Source organism: Periophthalmus magnuspinnatus, chromosome 6 (genome assembly GCF_009829125.3).
Source record: "Periophthalmus magnuspinnatus isolate fPerMag1 chromosome 6, fPerMag1.2.pri, whole genome shotgun sequence".
NCBI lineage: Eukaryota > Metazoa > Chordata > Actinopteri > Gobiiformes > Gobiidae > Periophthalmus > Periophthalmus magnuspinnatus.
In genome coordinates this window covers 4,684,760-4,706,266 of record NC_047131.1, presented here as the reverse complement: position 1 = coordinate 4,706,266, position 21,507 = coordinate 4,684,760, and the positions used below count along the sequence as shown (strand labels likewise).

The following is a 21,507-nucleotide window of genomic DNA, read 5'->3' as shown; positions in this document are numbered from 1 at the left end:
AAAACTCACTGTATTACAATAAAAATCAGCAGTTTAACAATTTTCATTTGACCTGCCCTCGTCTGTATTAAATATTATTGGCCTATACAATGTTGTGATGTCATTTGAAACACAGCAGTAACTCATGTAAAACCTTGACCCAATACAATATGCTCTGCTTTGCACCTGTACCTCATCCTGTAATTTTGACTCTTATAATTAAATGAAGGAGTGTATTGTTTTGTATCATGCTTTTGTAGGATTATGAGGTGAGCCTTGTACAAGAGACATGTGCTCGTACTTCTAACCGCAAAGAGGATCCAAATAGTGCCCAGGAGAGATTTGCAAGATTACTCAAACATGCGCGGATGACATAGAAAACCACTTAAAGAATGTTTTTCAATGTGGGAACAATGTTATAACATGGTAGAAAGTTCCAAAAAGCTGATTTTGCATAATACCCCTTCTTTAACTTATCTGAAACTTCACTGTGAACTTTTGCACTACACGCTCTGCTCTGTAAGTACTACCACTCTTTAGCCTAATTTTCCTCTGTTCCAGTCGCTAACCGTGTATCTCCAGGTGCTTATAGCCCAGTCTAATTTAGGAAAACCACTGCTCCACACTTGAATGGTGCAAAATGGTCGCACTCCTTCTGATTGTGCTGTATTTTGTCTTGAATGTGGGCTAGTGATCGTAAAAGGCAGAGCTGCAGGTCACAGAACAGCTGGTTAGACTCTCTATAAAGACATAACACACTCCAGTCACGTTTCATGTAGCTGCATTTACTGCTAATGGAAAATGTGGGAAAACTAAATCTACCACATACCATATTACCATAGAGTGAATGGGTGTTCATTGAGTTGAGACAAATGGTGTTGTATGCTCTTGTACACTGTAATGATTGAAGACATGTATTTTTGCTTTTCAAAGTTTCATTCGTTCATTTATTAGTTTGCTCATGACCATGTCTGTGGTATGAAGCACAGACATGAACATATCATGGGGTTTTCATTGATCTAAAGAAAGCTTTTGACACTCTAAACCACTCAATACTACTCAAAAAACTTAAACTGTATGGCATAAGGGCCATTGCACTCAATTGGATTGATAGTTACCTGACTGGAAGACAACAGTTTGTGAAAATAAATTGATACACTTCCAGATTTATGAGTTCTAATTGTGGAGTGCTGCAAGGTTCAATTCTGGGACCTATATTATTTAATTTGTATATAAATGACATATTTAAAACATCTAACATATTAAAAATAATTTTATTTGCAGATGACACCAATATATTTTTCTCCAGTGACAATTATAAAAAAAAACTTATTACAACGATGAACATAGAGTTAAGTAAAATTAAATTATGGATGGATTCCAATAAGTTATCCTTAAATTTAAAAAAGACAAAAGCTATGTTTTTTGGTCATTATAAAAGAAATTCAGAACTTTCAATAATTGTTGATGGAGTCAAAATTGAGTGGGTTTCTAATATTAAATTTTTAGGTTTAATGATTGATGAAAAGCTGAGCTGGAAACCACACATCAGATACATACAATCCAAGGTCTCAAAAAGTATTGCTGTAATCAATAAAGGGAAATACATTTTTAATCAAAAGGCTCTTTACATACTGTACTGCTCACTCATACTTCCATATCTGACATACTGTATTGAAATTTGAGGCAACAACTACCAAACGTTAGTTCTTCCCCTTTTCAAATTGCAAAAACGTGCTGTGAGAATCGTGCACAAGGTTGGTTACCTGGACCATACAAACAATCTGTTTTTCAAATCAAAATTATTAAATTTTTGATCTGGTAAAATTCTATACTGCTTTGCTTTTGTATAAAGCAAACAAAATTATGCTGCCATTAAATATCCAAAAACTGTTCAGCACACAGGACATACACTATGATTTAAGGGGAAGGGGTAAATTTAAAACAAAATCAGTGAGAACCACCAGGAAAAGCATGTGTGTATCTGTGTGTGGGGTCAGTCTGTGGAATGGGTTGAGAGATAACCTGAAGCAGTGCCCAAATATTTACAGGTTTAAAAGGAATTATAAAGAATTTTTGCTTTCGTTGTATAAGGGTGACAGCACTGGGTGATCTTAAAAAATTAAATAAAATGTTTATAGATATGTATATATAATGTGTATATAAATGCGTACATAATGTGTATATGTGTGTACATATCATGTATATACATGTGTGTGTGTGTGTATATATATATATATATATATATATATATATATATATATATATATATATATATATATATATATATATATATATATATATATACATACATACATACATACAGATGTAATATGTAATTTATTTTGCTATATGTAAATATTTGTTAAGCTCCGGGATCAATGTACAAAAGCAACCACATCATTTTTGAAGCTATGATATGAACAGGGGTGGGTTAATATAAGTTTTTCTTCTTCCCACTCCCTTTCGAGAGATGTGCTTTTCTTTTGTTTACAATGTACATGTAGTAAACATGATTATTCTTTTCTCTTGGCACTAACTAGAAATAAACCAATCAATCAATTTCTGACAAAATGACACACACTACAAAACACTTTTTCCCATCAATATAAAGCACGGGCCCATTTCAAATAAGCACCAAGGTGACAAATTATTTTCCTTTTTTCAGCTTGAAGCAATAACACAAATTTATATTTTGAATAAAACTTAGGGATGTGCTTCTTTCTGAGTTTCATCACCTCACAGTGTGTACACTCAAACACAACTGAAATACTTGAACATAAATGACAAATCCTCGCTCATCTCTCCAGACCATTGTATCTGCCAGCGACATCGGAAATCAGTCATTCTAATTTATGTTTTATTAATTGATACATAGCAAGGCGGGTGAAGTGTCTTGCTCAAGGACAGTGACAGTATGCACTTGTCAGTTGCCTGGGATACAGAATACACACTTCCCCAATACTTTACGAAGATGTGAGTCTGGGCACTGAGTTCAGATGGGTGTGATTGACAGGTGGAGTAGCCAATCAGGAAAATTTGTATTCTTGTGTTATTGACTGTACAAGGGAAAAATATGCAAACTCGTAATAACCCAGGAATTGAACCAGCAACCTTCCAGCTGTGAGTGACAGTGCTGTCCATTGTGCTGTCTGCATGTAATATTACCACCTATTTCACTTCAAAGCCTTAAACTGCCCATGACATGTTTCTATGTTAAAGCTTAATATCAAAACTTGTTGTGTCACATTTTGAAATTCTGCACTGTGCTAATGCAAACCACTAATCTTCTGTGCAGCCCCTCACATCAAAGCCCCAAGTATAAAGTATATGTATGACAGGTCTCCATGCAGTGTTCTCAAAGGGTAGACTCTAGAGTGTGTACCCGATGAAAGGGCTCCGTTATGGGGAAGGAAATGAAAGACCCGGCCCACCCGCCCCCCCCCTGAGAGGAGCCAATGGGCCGTTCATATCAAAACTAATTGAAAATCTCCACCGCGCAGCCCCCCATTTATTTCTATGTCAGAGAGTCTAGATGGAAACCAGTGTAGTGAGGTGTGTAGCAGTGAACAGGGCAAACGCAGGCAGCCAGGCGAGGAGCAGTGAGGTAAAAGATGGAGGGTTTTTTTATGGGGATTAATCAGGAGAGTAACCAGGAAATATACAGGCTCAACGAGGAGCACCAAGTTCAACAGACAAGTACTGCATCATAGACATGGAACTATATTGGTATTGTGTCACAGTGGTCCAAATAACTGCAATTAATGATAGTCTTACTGTAAAAGTAAAAGTAAAAATGTCCACCCCCGCTAGTGTCTGCCCTTTGAGTGACTTGATGGAAAATCGCTATATAAAAATGTGACCATGACCATTTATCCATTTACCTGTGGTAGTTATCACAGTTTTACACCAGTCAAATGCAAATGAAGAAAACTTAAGCAAATAATAAAATGGATAATATGGATAATGGATAATAATGCATTATTCATGGGTTTCAGTTTCTTGTTATATTGTGCCATTTTGAGGACCATATAAAAGATATATTCTGTTTTGAATTATTCATTGCTATGGCAAGGTCCTAACTTTTTATCATTCTGAAAACCATGGATAGCGCTTTTCTAGACGCTCAAAGCCCCTTTAACATTTTTTTGTGAATTAGTCATTCTTTCTATTTTCAGTGGTGGAAAGTTCTTGTTGTTGCCACAGCTGCACCGGGGCAGACTGACATAAGCAAGACAGCCAGTTTTTTCAGCATTGGTCCCTCTGCCCATCACCAGCACTCACTCACACTCCACATTCATACTAGGCAATGTGGGGGAAGTGTCTTGCCTGAGGACACAACAGCCTTTGCTATTCCCACTGGTCTCCCATCCAAGTATTAACCAGGCCCAACCCTGTTTAGCTTCCAAGACAAGGTTGGGCATTGACCTGGTTGCATGGCCCAGTTCAGTCCTGATGCAGACTTGTTTTGATCCTGTTTTATTCCAGGTTCAATCCAGGCTCAGTCCAAGTTAAGTCTGAATTTTGACGTGATGTGTGTACCAAGTGTGAACATACCTTTAGCCTCATTTAACAGACCTCGGTGATTAGAGTGTCACTTCACATAGTCATAAATGTATTCTTATGATGCAGCCTTTATGAATCCATAACGTTTACATTCTTCAGACAGATAATTCCTCTTGAAAGACACCGGGACCATCTCATTATGTGTGAGGCGAATCAGTTCTCAGAGAGGCGTTTAAAGACCTCTACTGTGGAGGAATAAATTACTTTTCTGTCATTGGAGCTTTAGATGTGGCTCTTGTGCGGGTCTAGTGGGATGTGAGTTTTCATATAACCGTCTCCTCTTTCTCTGAGTTTTAGCCTGAGTTAAACCTTTGCTAGATATTCTGTGGGTGTGTCTTTGGGCTGTAAGTGTCTAACATTTTGGAAAATATATGAACCAAATTTGTATTATTGATTTTATTGAAAATGGTGGCCTTTTCAGAACACCCAAGCTAAACTGCTAATTGAAAAAACGATATTAGTATAATAAAAATGTTCATACATTTTCACATTTCAGTGTTATACAGCTTATGCTTAGTATTGTTATTAAGTACCTGTTCAATCAATCAATCTTTGGATTTCTATAGCGCCTCAAGATACCCAAAGTACCAAAACAAGTGAGAACAGTGAATAGATAAGCAACATTAAGTCCTTTTATAGTTTCATGCATTGACTCTTGTGGTTAGCTGCTTTCGTACAGTAGGTTTAACCTTTGTTATCTTATCATGAAACCTTTTGTAGAATAAAGATCAAGTTTAAATGTATTATATTTAAACAGTGACCTTTTTTATCAGTTTATCAGTTATGTACAGTGGCCCTGCTGGGACAAACACGATGGAGTGACAATGTGTGAAAAATGAGTGTGCTTCCAGATGGACTCTTTGTCTGTTTTTTTTTTTTTTATTGTATTTTACTTTTAGTGCTGAAGGAGTTGATATCAATTACTCAAGTTTCTCCTGATATGGCTCCTCAGCAGATATCATAAAGCTCTTACACTATTTTGAAAGACAGGGTGGTTAGAGTGTTTTCCCAGCACCACAAAGACAGTAGTTCAATCCCATCTTCATTTAAGTGTTGTTGCGTCCTTGGGTAAGACACTTCCCCCACCTTTTATGAATGTGGTGATGGCATTTGCAGCCTCTCTTCAATCAGTCAGCTCTGGGGCTACAGAAGTCTGAATATTATTATATTTGTGATATATTGGGACCTGTTTGTTTCTTTGGTTGGGACAGAGCATGTCACTGAACATACATCATCCCTTAAACACTTTGAATTGTAGCATTTCCATTTGTTGTCCCGTATTTACTCTCACAAATACAGTCATTCATAACAACAGCATAAATTAGAGCCTCTGTTGCCCTTCTGTGGCACCTCTGTTGTCCCTCTGTTGTCCCTCTGTTGCCCCTCTGGTATTTTCAGCAGTCTCCCATCTGCTCCACTTATCATTTCAGATGTTTAATGTATTCTTTGTATTCTGTGTATTCTGTGTATTCTGTGTATTCTGTGTATTCTGTGTATTCTGTGTATTCTGTGTATTCTGGTGATAGTCTGTGAACACACTAGACTCCTGATAAAATGTCATTATTAGTTTAGTTTGTTTATTTGTCAGGACCATGTACAAAAGAGCTGAACATGTTTTTTGTGTCTAATCTTTGCCTCAGAGGTCCCGGGCCGGAGGAATGAGCGTTTCTACGACTGCTGCAAAGAGCCATATCCAGACGTGACGTTTACGGTGGTGATGAGGAGGAGGACTCTGTACTACGGTCTGAACCTGCTCATCCCCTGTGTGCTCATCTCCACTCTGGCTCTGCTCGTGTTCCTGCTGCCCGCTGACTCCGGAGAAAAGATCTCACTGGGTAATAACGACACAGGCAGGAGGTGTGGTAATTGGTAACACGGGGGATTTCCCTGTGGGTTGGCACCATCTGTGGGCCGGTGTCGAGCTTGTTTGATGTCAGATGAGAGAGATGTGAGAGGGAGGCCCGGCTGAAGGAGAGGCCACAGCTGTGCTCCTCTCGCATCTTTTCCGTTTGGCACAAACCGACTCTGCTGTGTTTGGACACCCCTAGTTTCAGACTAGTTTTTATTGGCCCTCAGGTCTCCTGCTGAACCAGCCCAGTTGATCATAAGCAGTACTTTTAACAGCAAATTAAACAACTTCTACCACCATAACCTCAAACATCACATTTGCAGTGTGATACAAACCTAAAATGAATGTGTCTTATTAGTCTTATTAATATACAGCGGCTCAGTCAAAGCTGTGCTTAAAGCATCACACTGGTCTGTGGCCCTCCGCTTCGAATATGTTTTGAGATGTGGCCCTTGGTTAAAAAAATAAAATAAAATTGGGCTCCTCTGGTTTAAAACATAGATGGGATCTAACCAATTTATGGTAATAAGCCCATTATTATTGACAAAAAGTAATAGCTAAATTGTTGACATTTTTTGCAAAAACCTGGAAAAACCTGTGTCCTTACTATGAGCAGGCATGAATCTCCACAAACCTGACTCTTATTTGGCCTGGAGGAGGGCTCTGCTTGTTTCCACAGAAATTCCTTTCTGTTTTTTGTTTTGTTCCATTTGTTCCTTAGGCTATAATCTTAAACAGTGTGAGATAAACCTCCAGGTCTCTATGAAGAATGTTCCAAAGTATGGTTTTAACTTTCTGTTTCCATGGAATGCTACATGCCACCTCCAGACAGTTACATACTGTCCTCGCATATCAAGTTTATATAATAATATATATAACATTTAGTCCATACTTGTCCTTGTTTGGTCCTGGTCTAGTCTTGGTTTAGTTCCTTATTTAGTCACTTCCATGGTGTGATTTAGACATAGACAATGAGTATTTTGAATAGACAGGCTTTGTGACCTGCTTGAAGGGAGTGTCTGCTGGTTGAAACATGGGCGTCTCCTCAACTTTTCCACATTCATTAAATTGATCCTTTTGGGCTTTTCTATCCATGTTTCCTTCGTAGTTTTCTTTTTTTTTTTTTCAAATGTTATATATGAATTGAACTTTTTGGGTTTTTGCACAGTGGAGCCGGCTAGTTCCAGTCTCTATGGGGTTTTCTTTTAACCTAGTCAGCAAGATGAATTCTCACAATATTTGTGAGTTCATAATCTCACGAGAATCCATCTGGCGTGGCTCCCGCTGTTGTAAATGGGCCCAGGCACAAAAACAATGACATCTTCTGAAGGAGAGGGAGTTTGTAAATATGCATATGGGAGACTAAACTAACAGTTCACCACCAGTATCTTGAATATCTTTGCATGTGATTGGTTGAAAGGCATTTATTCATACTATCCCATTTTACTCATAGAAAGAATCTACGACTGTGATTAACAGTGTAAATTGTCATTATTGTTGGTTTTATGCATTCTCACAGTTTGTGTATGTGTCAAAGCCCCTCAGGACTCAGCTTTATCTCAAACATTAGCACTTAAAACACACACCTGTAGTCTCACACAGTGCCATAGGGCTGTTCTGTGGTGAATATTCAGGAATTATAGAATGAAGAATAATGTAATCTAGTTGTTTTTTTGACTTTACATGAACAATTTCTCTCTCAATCTCTCTCAAATATCCACTGCAAGCTTTTGAATACCTTCTTTCTACTCAGAATGTAATCTCACAACCCCATTTGTCCTGTTTTTGCTTGTACCCGGGACCCTTTTGTGCAGCATGTTTCAAACCTGTAAGACCGGTTTCGATTTATTGATTTTGGCCTGAAACATAGCAGGAGATTTTTGCCTGTTTCCTCTCAGTGAAAGATGCTTCCAGTGGATTTTGCGTCTATAAACTATCTGGAATGTGAATGTCGCCGCGAGGGTTTGAGCTGCTCACAAAAGGACCTGAATGTCAGCTGGGATGTAAAGACAGAGGAGGAGGAGAGGAGCGGAGGAGGAGGAGGAGGAGAAGAGGAGAGGAGGAGGAGAGAGTGAGAAGAGGGGAGAGGAAGATCAGAGGAGCGGAGGGGGAGGAGAAGAGGAGGAGGAGAGGAAGATCAGAGGAGCAGAGGAGAAGGAGAGAAGGGGTGGAGGAGAGAGGGAGAAGAGGATCAGAGGAGGAGGAGAAGAGGACTAGGAGAGAGGGAGAGGAGGTGGAGAGGAAGATCAGAGGAGTAGGAGAGAGGGAGAGGAGGGGGAGAGGAGGATCAGAGGAGTGGAGGAGGAGAAGAGGACTAGGAGAGAGGGAGAGGAGGGTCAGAGGATCAGAGAACAGAAGGGGTGGAGGAGAGAGGGAGAGGAGGATCAGAGGAGTGGAGGAGAAGAGAGGGAGAGGAGGAAAGGGGGAGAGGAGCAGAGAAGTGGAGGAGGAGGAGAGAGGGAGAGGAGGGTCAGAGGAGCGGAGGAGAAGGAGAGTAGGGGTGGAGGAGAGAGGGAGAGGAGGAGGATCAGAGGAGCGGAGGAGGAGAGGAGGATCAGAGGAGCGGAAGAGGAGAGAGGGAGAGGAGGAGCAGAGAAGTGGGGGAGGAGGAGAGAGGGAGAGGAGGGTCAGAAGAGTGGAGGAGGAGAGGGAAAGGAGGATCAGAGGAGGAGGAGAGAGGGAGAGGAGGAGCAGAGGAGCGGAGGAGGAGCAGAGAGGGAGAGGAGGAGCAGAGGAGGAGGAGAGAGGGAAAGGAGGATCAGAGGAGCGGAGGAGGAGAGAGGGAGAGGAGGATCAGAGGAGCGGAGGAGGAGGAGAGAGGGAGAGGGAGAGGAGGATCAGAGGAGCAGAGGAGGAGGAGAGGAGGGTGAAAGAAGGACAGGAGAGTGAATGGGTCATAGTGACATCGAACATGATAGAAAAGTGTGTTTTAAAATTCTGTATGTTGGGTTGTTTTAAAGGGGATGTATTAAAGCGGAACTAAACACTAAACTGTGCATGTGGCGTTTTAATAGTGTTGTCTACTGTTCATAGTGATGTTTGGCTGTTTCAGTGCAAACTAGGTAAATGTGCAGCTTTGTGTTCCAAAACCTTCAAAAACTGAGTGAGTGCTGCCTTCAGTGACCTCTGTAATTTCAAGTGCTATGTGACAGAAATGGGTCATATGTAGAGTATGTTCAAATACTGCTGTTACTACGATTTACAATTACTGATTAAACATTGCACAGATGTTACTCCACTGTTATGACTTCAGATTGATTTCACTTTTGACTGAGATAGGTTGTCTGGTGACGTGCAGTAATGTATAATGCAATAATGTACTATTGTCATTCTCACTTCACAAAATGCCTACATCCTTTGCGTTCAAGACCCAGATAAGAGCACTAAAGCTGGACGCGCCCTCTTATAGATCCTCTTATAGATCCAGTATAGACTCACCATAAAACTGTCTGCCCCTCACACTCCACCCCGTTCACCTCATTTGTACAGAAGCATCAGTGAAACCATGGCCTGAGTGCGGATGCTCAAAGTGCAAACACACATTTTACATTAACATAGCATGACTGTCCGTCTGCAAGAGTGTGGGTATTGTTCTGAGATTTGAATGTGTTGCCTCCACAGAGTCTGCAAACATGAAAGAGTGATATCTAGAGCGCTGCTGCAGCTGCTGGGAACAGTTGGTGTTTGTTAGTGATTTTGTGGAGCACCATTTTTGCAGTGTATCAGTTAAAACAAAAACAGTGAGACGATGAAATCCCTGCAGATGAACAAAGTCAGCCAAAAATCATTTGAACAGGATTATTATTTTTAATATATGCTTTATAATTAACATTTGTCACTTGAATCCGGTGTAGCTGGAGGAGGATTTTGTACCTGATGCCTTTGACTGAATGACAAAGAGCAGCACATGGTGAGTATTCTTTCTGCATGTACTTTTCTGTATTGTTCACAATGATTCTGTCCTAGTTCATTATTGTATTACAGAGTAGCGACGAGTACATTTACATGTGTGAACTAGATAATCATGTGGTGATGATGTGTTATTCCTGTGTCCACAGGCACAGACCAGACCTTCTGCACTGGACTCTTCACACTGTCCAGCTCAAAACAGACTGTTTACCACTGTCCCTCTGCTCTGTGTTTGATTCATTTAAGACAATACAGGACTGTGGGAAACTAAAGATTGTTTCTGTCTACTTATTTAACTTTGAACCTTTTAAGGATATATGATGTGGCATATGGCCTGGATGTAATTGTGTAGAGTAGACAGTATAAAATGGTATATATAAAAAGTAACAGGTTCATTTTCTCAAAAATATGATTTGATCACTTTTCATCAACACTAAAAAGCTTCTGCTGTGGAAAAAATATGAGAGTAAGTTTCAAAGCCTAAACATAATTTTATTGCACATAACCACTTTACATATTAGTTTTACACAAATCTAGTGACTCTTTTCCAGACAGTGTCTGGTGTCCTCCTGGTGTCCTTTGAGATGTTATTGCTTTGCTTGGAATGTTCCACAGTATCACATTCAACATTTTATGAATGATCATCATCACATGTCATATGTTTTTAGAAAAACATTGAAAACCATGAATTGTTCTTCATGTGACTGTGCTTGCCTCTCCACAGATCTGACTGAATGCTATAGGCAAAGCATTAACATCACAGAGACATGAAAATGGTGGACCTGCCATCAGAAAAGTACCATTGTGCATTTATTTTTTATTTTTAAAAAACACACCAAAAAAACAAAAAAAACAGAGTTTAAAAGTCTCTCTTCCCAAAAAAAATGAAATTATAGGTCTGAAATATGCAATTACATTTCTGAAAATAATTACCAAAGGTTGCTAACTGCCTGGAGGTACTGGTTTGTAACTGTGTAACATTTATAACCGTATATAACCTTTATAAAATAACAAGTATAACCTTATTTGCCATGCCCAAAAGCCAAACTATTTTGGATTGATTTCTTAATAATCCAAAATAAACCCAATATAACAGATGCCAGCTCAGTGCCAGTGTAATGTCTGCTCTATTGAAAGGTTTTATTACATGTTTTATGGCTGTCGTCTTCATCAGGTCATTGTTGCCTGTGGTTTCTGGGATTGACCCAGGGGTAGATTTAAGTGGAGGGAGGGGCATATATTAAACTTTGACCCTTGACCCTTGACATTTATGTTAAACAGTCAAGAGGCATGTTACTGTTTGCATTGTATTTTAAACAGGGCACCCATGAAAAAGAGAGCCCAAGTGCCCTGTATAAATGAATATATGAATAAATGAATGAATGAACACTTGTAGGTTTTCAGATCCAATAGTTGAGGTAGTAAAGGCTGTAGACGGAGGTCCCTGATTATGTACACATCATTTAAATTCACATTCATTGTTCAAATCTTTAGTTGCTTAGAGAGGAGGTGGGGCATGAACACACCTTAAATGAAGAGAATCAACAGATTTCCTCCAAGTGAAAGTAGAAATGTATCTCACAGACTAGATGTGAAGCAACATTGAGTGTCTTTAAAATGGCTAAAGGGACATGGTTTTGCTCTTATATTTGTCTTTGTAAATGTTACCCCATCAGAAAATTGAAATTCTTTATTCAACCTCAAGGGAAATTATACACTTGCTGCAGATCCAATAAATTTCAAAACAAAATAAAAACACAGTCTCAATCATCCATTTAAAAGCCATAATAAAACTACTGCCAGGACAAATAATAAAATATGAAATATGAGCGTCTCTGAGCTAACAGTATGGTATATGGATATGAACATGTGAGTATATGTATACATGTATATATGTATATATGTATATATGTATATGTTCACAGGGATCACAGTGCTGCTGTCTCTCACGGTCTTCATGCTGCTCGTCGCTGAGATCATGCCGGCCACATCTGACTCTGTCCCTCTCATAGGTACTGGTTTATACTAATATTGCTACTACTTCTACTACCTGCTACTAGTACTACTTCTACTACAACTACGACTACTAGCTATATGTTGTTTTAAAAGAAATATCCAAAGTGAAAACCCACAAATGTTGACCCTGATCATTATTTAGTTGTGAATGGTTCCACAAATTTAATAGTTCATTGATGGTTTAGATCAGTTTAACCCATAACATTTGTAGCTCAAGCTCAACATTTTTCTTTCAAAAACTGTGAATCTAGCTGACTTTCCTCTGTCTGAGATTTTCCCTGTGCTCTGGTTCAGCCCAGTACTTTGCGACCACCATGGTGATAGTGGGTCTGTCTGTCATCGCCACAGTCCTGGTCCTGCAGTACCACCACCACGACCCGGACGGAGGGCACATGCCACAGTGGGTACGTCTCACTCTCTGTTCTGTTTTATCCTCTCAGTGGTACATGCTAGTTGTTTTCTTGAGTACTATTTAAGAGGCGCTGCATCATCACTGTCTGAAAAACATGCAAAACTGAATTTTAAACAGTTTGTATTGGTTATTCCTTATTTACTTCCATTCCAAGTTTCCTAACTATTCACCTTGAGGAGTTTATACTCACTTTCCACATCTTTTAGAGTTTTGCCATCACGGTAATGCTAACAACAATGAGTATGCTGTCTGCGCACTTCCTGATTCTTTAAGACCTTTAAAACATTACTATTTCCCTAGTCTTACACGAATCAGCTTTTTCAGTTCTGATAACAATATTGGTTCTTGAGAGAATGATACTTATTTCCTTAAAACACAGTTAACTGATTCTACAAGAGATCCAGTTGTGTTGTAACTGTGTTTATCCTTCAAATGTCTACTAAGGAACTTCATATGAATAAAAGTTCAAACATTATGAGATGTTCTAGGTCAAAATCAGCCTTTAAATAGTCTTATTATGTCCAATTAAAGACTTACCAGGATATCAACTTAACCAATATTAAGGAACTGATACACAATCCAGCAAAACTTTCAGTATCGGCGCCAGTATCTGTATCGGTCCATCCATATCTAAGACCCCGCGGGACCCCTCACTACTCCTACCTATCTATTCATCAAGCCAAGTTGAGTCCTATAAAATTGCTAATTCTCCCAAAGACCAATTCTTATCCAACCAAAATAAATATACTTTTTGGCCAGCTCCATTTTGCAGAGAAATAGAAGCTTGAAAAAGCCCTTACCTGGCAACCAAAGTCCACCATAATTGAATTTCTCTCTGCTCCGGTCCCAAAGGGCTCTGTGTGACCCACTCGCCTGCTTTCATACTGTTGTGGGGACATTTATGTATGAGGCTGTAATAGCTGCAGCTGATTCAATTTGATAAGAATGAAAGAAAACTGGTCAGGGCTTAATTAAAATGGGTTATAGGAGGTTTGGACATTTAAAATTGACTTGGGGTTATTTCAGAAGGTAGTCGAGTAGTAGAGGTCACAGTAAAGTGGAAAATTATAGTCAGGACTAAGGCAGGGTACACACTGGACTCAGAGGCTTGGTGGATAAAATGGTTTAATAATAGAAACAAGTCCATTAACTTTCTGCTCAAAAATACAGAACTGATTTTTACATTTTAGATTTTCAATATAACAAACAGCACATTTTCAGTTACTTGTTGCAAAATGGCTGTGAAGTTTTTTAACCCTACACGTATGATTTAGAGTCTGAATCTCTTTAATCATCTCAAATAAGTACATTGAAAAATAGGCGGAGATAGGGGGTAGGTGAAAACAGAAATTTTCTGAGCACTCAAGGCTCAAATGCAGAACAACACAGAATTACTCAAACATGCATGCACCAAATGAAAAATAACATTGAGCAAGTTCATAATGAGAGGACATCGTTATTACAATGATAAAACCTCACAAAAGACTCTTTTAAAGGTCCTGTACCTGATTTTTTAATGTAGTTTAGTAAAATTTGTGTTGTATAAGCAGTTCTTGAGGTCAAAATATGTCCGCTCTGCTGGGCACTGCCTGCATCTAATTATAAAGTGTTTTATTAACGGCAAAACTTCCTCCAGTCTCTGAAAGTTGTGAGAAGAGCTTCTAAACTCATTGTGGTGAATAATTAGGAGGCTCTGAGTAAAAGGTAAGTGAGGAATTACTTTGGACCACTGAACACCATTTAAAGTAGTTGTGTTTTTCATTCAAGACAAAAAATCAGGTACAGCACCTTAAAGTTCACCCATTTTTAGACCAACCGTATGTTTTAATAACTGGCCCAAATCCTTTCTTTCTCTTTGTATCTTCAGAACTAAATATTTAATGAGTATCTGTCTCAAGTGTGGCAGAAGATTTCCTTTGAGCCCTGCACTGCCACAACTTTTATTATTATTAGTTTTTATGTATTTCTGCTGCAGCTGCCTCCACCTCTCTAGTGTGTATTGTGTATTGTCTATTGTGTATTGTGTAGTCTGAGCAGCAGGGCGTGGAGGTCATTTAACAGGTTTAATTCACAGAATAAGTAGGGCTGCACACTACTATTTTTAACTGTTTTTAAAAATATATATTAGTGAAAGGGAGGTCTCTCAGGGTAGTTACTGTTATTTTGTCAGATGGAACAGTCATTTCTGGGGCTCAGTATTTATTGTGGTACTTTTTCTTTGTGCCAGTGAGGAACTTTTTGTTATTTTTCTGTTTTATGATTAGATTTGAATAACTAATTTCTGTGACTCATTATAGATACAAACTGACGACAGTGTTTCATTCTGATGTTTATTTATGATTTATTAAGTTTTTAACCATATTATAAATTGAGAATATTGTTGGGTATAATTCTGCTTAAGCATTATTGTGTCAGACATACATTTCCTTCAATATTATCATTTATTGTCTAGATATATTGTACTGTTATTGTGACAGGCCTAGTGAAAGGTGGTGAAATGTATACTTAATAACACTACACCGCATTAAATGATTACTCAACGTATCAAAAAACAGGTCTGGATTTCATCAGTCTTCAGCTAGTTGTGTTTTTGTTGCTGGTTTTTTATTGCTTTCGTTAGTTAAGTGTGGTAAATCTTTATGAGTGACGATTCAAGTGGTAAATAATGAAATAAATAAATATCAAAGTCTACAGTTGGACATAATGTTGAATTATCCATAATATTGTGATTTTGGTTTTGAAGAAAGGCCACATTTGAATATTAGTGTCTTGTTTATACTGGTATTAATATTTCTACTACTCCTGATACTTGTGACATCACACTGGGGGTGTTCTGCGTATGTCTATGGTGGAATGTTCAGCAGTTACCATGGTGACACAATGCAAAGATTAGCAAAACACAGCCAAAAAAAGTTATGAAAAAAATATAAATTGATTTAAGTGAGACATTTTCAGGAGGCAGTGGTAAATGGGAGTGTCAAGGTCCTGTTTTGATGTTTGATTTGCAATAAAAAGATGAGAGAAACTGTGAAACTGAGTAAATTAAAACTTGTTAAATAGCACAAATCAGCTCACATGTACTTTTAAGTAAATCCATTCTTTTTGGTCAGACTGTGTTAAAATAAAGCTCAGATTAAAGTCTAACTTGAGTAATAAAGGTTCAGACAGAGCAGAGCCTACAGCTAGCATCACACCCCCAGACAATGGTGATGACATCAGCTCTAAATTATTAACTGTTGTAACTAGTGTATACACAGAATATGATGTCGTATTTCAGATGGACGGCAGGGTTCAATGAAACTCTGGGGCATTTCTGTTGGTTGCCAAAATTTAAATATGTATATTCTACACTAAATAAACACAAACATTTTGGTCTCATTATAATCCTGGTCTTTGTCTCCTTTCTGCTCAGACCCGTGTGGTGCTGTTGAACTGGTGCGCCTGGTTCCTGAGGATGCGGCGTCCCGGGGAGAGCAGGGTCCGACTGGGCTGTCCCAACTCCAAACCCCCCCGAGGAAGTCTGTCCAGTCTGGAGCTCAGCGTCAGCCAGGCCTCTCTGCGACACCCAGCCGTGAGTCAGACGGGAATGTGTTGAAAAAATGGACAATATTCTGTTGTGTGCAATATTTTGTTAATGTTTTCACTAAAAACATATCTGAAGTAATTGTGCATGAAATATAATTGTTTTTGTATATTTTCATATATATATATTTATTTAGTATTTAATATATTAAATATATTATATACAATATATATGTATATAAACAAGAATTTTATAATATTTTAATCCTTATTTACCAACGTTTTGATAAATAAGACTAAGACAACATGTGCTTATTTTTATTTCCAAAATGAAATGTGTGAAAACTGTGAATGCTTTTCACAAACAAGTTTTCTTTCTATTCATGAGTTTCACGGAAATGACTTTTAGATTGTGTGAGAACCTTTCCCCGTTCAAAAGTTATGATTTTTGGGTTTGAATTGCCGTTAGTGCTCACAGCGGAGGAGCGTTGCTATACCAATTCTTTCAAATTAGGAAGGAGCCGTTTCCCTGAAACCCATGAATAAATGAGCAGCACAATTACAGTGCTGCAGAATGAAGCATCATGAGAAAACTCTATATGCTTCCTCCTGTAATCTCTCACTCTTCTCCTCAGATGCCCAATGGAAACATGTTGTACGTCGGTTTCCGTGGCGTCGATGGCGTGCACTACAGCTCCGGCCCTGACCCGGAGCTCCTGTGCTCTCGAATGGTGTCCCCTGAAGAGGACGTCCTCAGGGGCAGTGGGCGGAGCTTGGGTATGGGCGGGACCCTGGTGGAGGCGGAGCTTATGCAGATTTTGGAGGAGGTGAGGTACATCGCCCGACGTTTCCGGTCCCAGGATGAAGAGGAGATTGTTGGGAATGAGTGGAAGTTTGCTGCGGCGGTGATCGATCGACTCTGTTTAGTGGCATTTTCACTTTTCACCATCCTCTGCACCATCGGGATCCTCATGTCTGCACCTAACTTTGTGGAGGCAATCTCCAAAGACTTCTTCAGCTGAAACGCAAACATTTAAATTATATTTTTAATCTTAAAGTGACTGGATAATTTATTTAGTTTCAGCTAGATCCAAATAAAAATTCCAATGAGGTGATAATCCATCTTCCATGTCATGCCTGCGCCAGACTTTGTAGTGGCCATCTCCACACACTTCATCAGCTGAAACACAACAAAAAATATCTTAAAAACAGATATTATATCTTGCTACAAATTGGTTTCCAATGTGGCATTTAGGCATTGGAGCTCCTTCTGCTATCAGCAATAGAAATGAACAATGGGAAAATAAACAAATGAAGTCCTTAGGCCCCATGAATGCTTTGCTAATAGAGCCATGAACACAGTTTAATTGCAGAACAAGTCCAGGGATTATTCATGGGCTTTAAAAAAGAAGTTTTACCTGTGACGCAAAATAAAAGTGGTAACATGCAAACAGTATTTTTGAGAGCTCTGAAATGAACTTTGGATTAATGAAACAAGTGTGAATGAAACTAAATACAACTCCAGGCATGTCTGTGCACTCCCTCACTCGTCCAGGTCTGATCCATAGCAAAAGAAAAATTCTATTCTGTCAGCTGGACAAAAGTTTTAGAGTGAAGACGTTTGGGGGCTCATCCGAGCAGCGTCTTCAGTTCTGGTCCGATGGCAGGTGGACACTGCCTTATATCTGTCTCAAGGGAGGAGCCAACTACAGGAGCCAACTTTTGTCAAGTTGACAGACTTGAATTTTTCTTTTGCTGATCCAGGTTTTTTGTTTTTTTGTTTTTGTTTTTGTTTTGTTTTGTTTTTTTGACAAGTATGGTTAAAAGCTCATAAAGTCAGTATGTGTCCATTAAAGTGACTGGATCGTTTAGTTTGTTTCAATTTGGTAATCATTCATCTGCCCCATTGGCTTTGTAGAAGCTTTCTCTAAACTTCTTCAGCTCAATCTCAAACATTTTAACAAAATATTCCATCTTAAAGTGACTGGATACATTATCTTAGTTTAAGTAAAATTAAAATTACAGCCTCCATTATCCACCATTTGACAATTTTACATTTTCAGACAGTTTAACCTGACTCAGGCCCGATAGAGCTGTGTGGCTTCTGAATGGAGTTCTACACATACATCTGGAGTGGTTCTCACTGAGAGTGACTGGGAAAAAGTGGAACAGCAAACTTTAGTTAAATCCAGTACTCAGCGCTACTCTGCGATTTATCTGAACCACTGGTTAACTTCATGGATTCCCTGGAGAATTCATCTTGCTGACCAAGTTAACTTTAAACTGACTAGATAAAATTTGTTTCAATTAGACCCAAACTAAAACTTCACCTGAATGTCTGAAACATCACAGCTGAAGCTGACATTTCAATTTGATTCTGTGTATTCCTTAAAATTTACCTTTTAATTGTAAATAATGTAATATTGTCATCTCTGTGTCTGTCTACGGTCAGTCTAATGTTTTCTTTCTACTGTACAGCTCTTATCATTATGCAGATCTGCAACATCCAGTCAATGAATAATTGATGTATTTATTTGGGTGCAGACTCAAATTCAGAATGGATTTGGGTCACATGTAAGAAGGCACAAATATTTACTCACAAATGCAAAGTAATCTCAATTTTTGTACACAGACAAAATGTTAAGCAAGTAACATCAAGGACATTTGGCACTGACACTGAAAATGTGTGAAAGGAAGTCTAATGGTCGACCTATTTGACGAAAAGTGTGGTTTGTAAAATATAATTCTGTAAATAAACATATTTTCTTAGGTGTTGTGTTTGTTGTGTTTTAATACTGGAGAAATAGGTCTGTTGTCTGGTTTCAGAACGATAGAAATTGGGACCGTTGCCATATTGATGAACAATTTATGACTTTTGAAAAAAAAAACAACATTAAAATATAACTGGAAGCTGAAACTCATGAATACTTTACGATTTATATCTCTGCTTATTTGATGTGACTACACAATACCGAAAGTAGATCAAATATTAAGCACGAGTTCACATTTGCTGACATACTATAGGAGATGTGTTGCCTGGTGAATCCAGAGAGATCTCTCTCTGAACTTCACATCTCGAGCCAGAACATGATCGTGCAATCACATTCATTGGTTCAATGACACGTGAAACGAAGGAGCTCATCTATCATATACAAACAGACGGACAATTTAGTGCTTTGCTCATTGATTCGACATAAATATGTGATGTTTTTCAGTTCTTTGTCATATTTTTTCCTTTCTTGTTTTCCTCATAAGCAGCCATATTCATTTTGATATGGACAACCCATGCATGTCTCTGATTAGCTAATCCACCTGTCAATCACTATCTGAAAACAGGCAGATTTACCGGTGTCCAGACTCACATCTTAGTAAAGTATTGGAGAAGTGTGTGTTTTGGATCCTAGGCAAGAAGACTGTGCTAGCAAAAGTGCAGTCATATGTGTTACTGAGCATCGTCAGCACAGTGTCCCAGGTGTCCCAAAATACTGCTCCTTTCTAAAATTACAAATTCTTATAAAGGCACTGCATGGCTCATAGAATACACACATTGTAGTTTAAAACAACATAATTCAACTTCTTTTTTCTTTTTTCAACGTATTTTAAATGGTACTAAAATGTGCGTACAAAAGTAACTTCTTCTTGCGTTAGGCTTAGGTAGTTTTCATGCATACTGAAGTACACATTTAGCAGCTCTTGTAATTGTGTATCTTTAGCCCTGTAACTGTATTTTACTTACTTACACATGTGTAGTGTTCTTTCAACAATGCAGCCTATTGGGGTGTTCTCAATATAATTTCTTATTAATTTTGTGAGTCAATTTTATTTTCCTAGAATGATTTTAGATTACGATGTTACAAATATAAAAATCATTTCTGTGATTTTTGAAACCACATGATGCCACAGTCAGGAAGTATTCAAGGATCACCAGATGGTTGAGAGGAGAAGCTGCTCAGATGTGATTGGTGGAGAAAGCTTGGCCTTGGGTCAATACTCTCTGAGCCTGCATCAATACTCTGCCATTTTGTGACTGTTCTGGAGAGGCTCGCTTCCTCTGCCCTTTCTGACACGGTGTTTTTGGTATTAGAGACAGAGACGGCCATTTTAACGGCCATAAATTTTAATTTGTGTGGTTCATAACAAAACACTACTCATGTTTTCTCAGTTTAAAATGTTTCAATCAGATACCAATGGGCTGTGTCCTGGTTTAGTCCTGCCTCCGCCCTGAACGTATCAGCATTGTGTCCGTCCTGGTTTAGTCCGGGTTCAGTTCTGGCTCAGGTCTGGCTCAGTTCTGGCTCAGTTCTGATTTAGTTCTGGTTTAGTTCTGGTTTAGTTCTGGTTTAGTTCTGGTTTAGTTCTGGTTTAGTCCTAGTTTGGTCCCGGTCATAGTTTAGTCCTGGACACTTCTACAGCCTATCCACCCTGGTTCAGTCCTGGTTCAGTCCTTATATAGTCCTGGTTCAGCCCAACTGGTTTAGGCCTGGTTCAGCTCTAGTCCATTCCCGGTTCAGTCGAGAAGTAGGGTCTAAGAACAGGGGGCGCTCTGGGACACTTATCCATTTGAACTGGTCAATCTGCTTGTCTTTTATTGACCAAAGCCTGCTTTACTGTTTGATTTTCTAACTTTTTGTTGGTTAAGTCAACTATTTTGTGACGCCCTGCGAGGAGACTGCTGTTGTGATTTTAGGCTATACAAAACACATTGAACTGAATCTCAGACAACATCTTAAACAGTGCAGCATTCCACAAGAAACCGTATAAACTCTGTGCAACATGTGAGACCAAAAACAAAAAAACAAACAAACAAAAAAACCCACACCAAAATATGATAGTTTCATGAGTGGAGCTGTAGCACAGAGAGGAGCAGGGGGCAGCTGCTACAACACAAGCCAAGTGCATTCAAGAGCAGCTTTCATAACAATGACTCACAGAGAGGTCAGAAAGGGTAGAGGACTGGAGGAAAGTGAGCTAATTAAAAGTCTATAAAACTCAAGGTGTATGGAACTTTTTACTGCAACTTTAACCAGACATAACCTGTTCATATAAGACTGCAGCTGCTTTGATTTGAATGATTCTCTGATGCGGGAGGAGGGGAATTTCACATGATGACAACACCAGGAACTATAATGTCACACATGGATTCAGACATCAGACCATATCAAATTAGCTTTTTTTAAGAAAACTATATTGGTTTTATGACTGCCAATGGTCATTTAAAGGTTTATGGGCCTATATCTATTGCATTTGTGATTAA

The 21,507-nt window shown here is 38.7% G+C and overlaps 1 protein-coding gene across 1 annotated transcript in view; it reads left to right on the top strand.

Annotated features, from left to right (window-relative positions):
• Window positions 1–19,024, top strand: part of LOC117372242 (neuronal acetylcholine receptor subunit alpha-7) — a 50,976-nt gene extending 31,952 nt beyond the window's left edge. The window contains exons 7-11 of the mRNA XM_033968013.2: window positions 6,186–6,380; window positions 12,229–12,315; window positions 12,614–12,723; window positions 16,144–16,302; window positions 16,889–19,024. Coding sequence (XP_033823904.1) covers window positions 6,186–6,380; window positions 12,229–12,315; window positions 12,614–12,723; window positions 16,144–16,302; window positions 16,889–17,275 — 938 coding nt within the window. The 3' untranslated portion in view covers window positions 17,276–19,024. The remainder of the gene's footprint in view (window positions 1–6,185; window positions 6,381–12,228; window positions 12,316–12,613; window positions 12,724–16,143; window positions 16,303–16,888) is intronic.
• The last annotated feature ends 2,483 nt before the right edge of the window (window positions 19,025–21,507 follow it).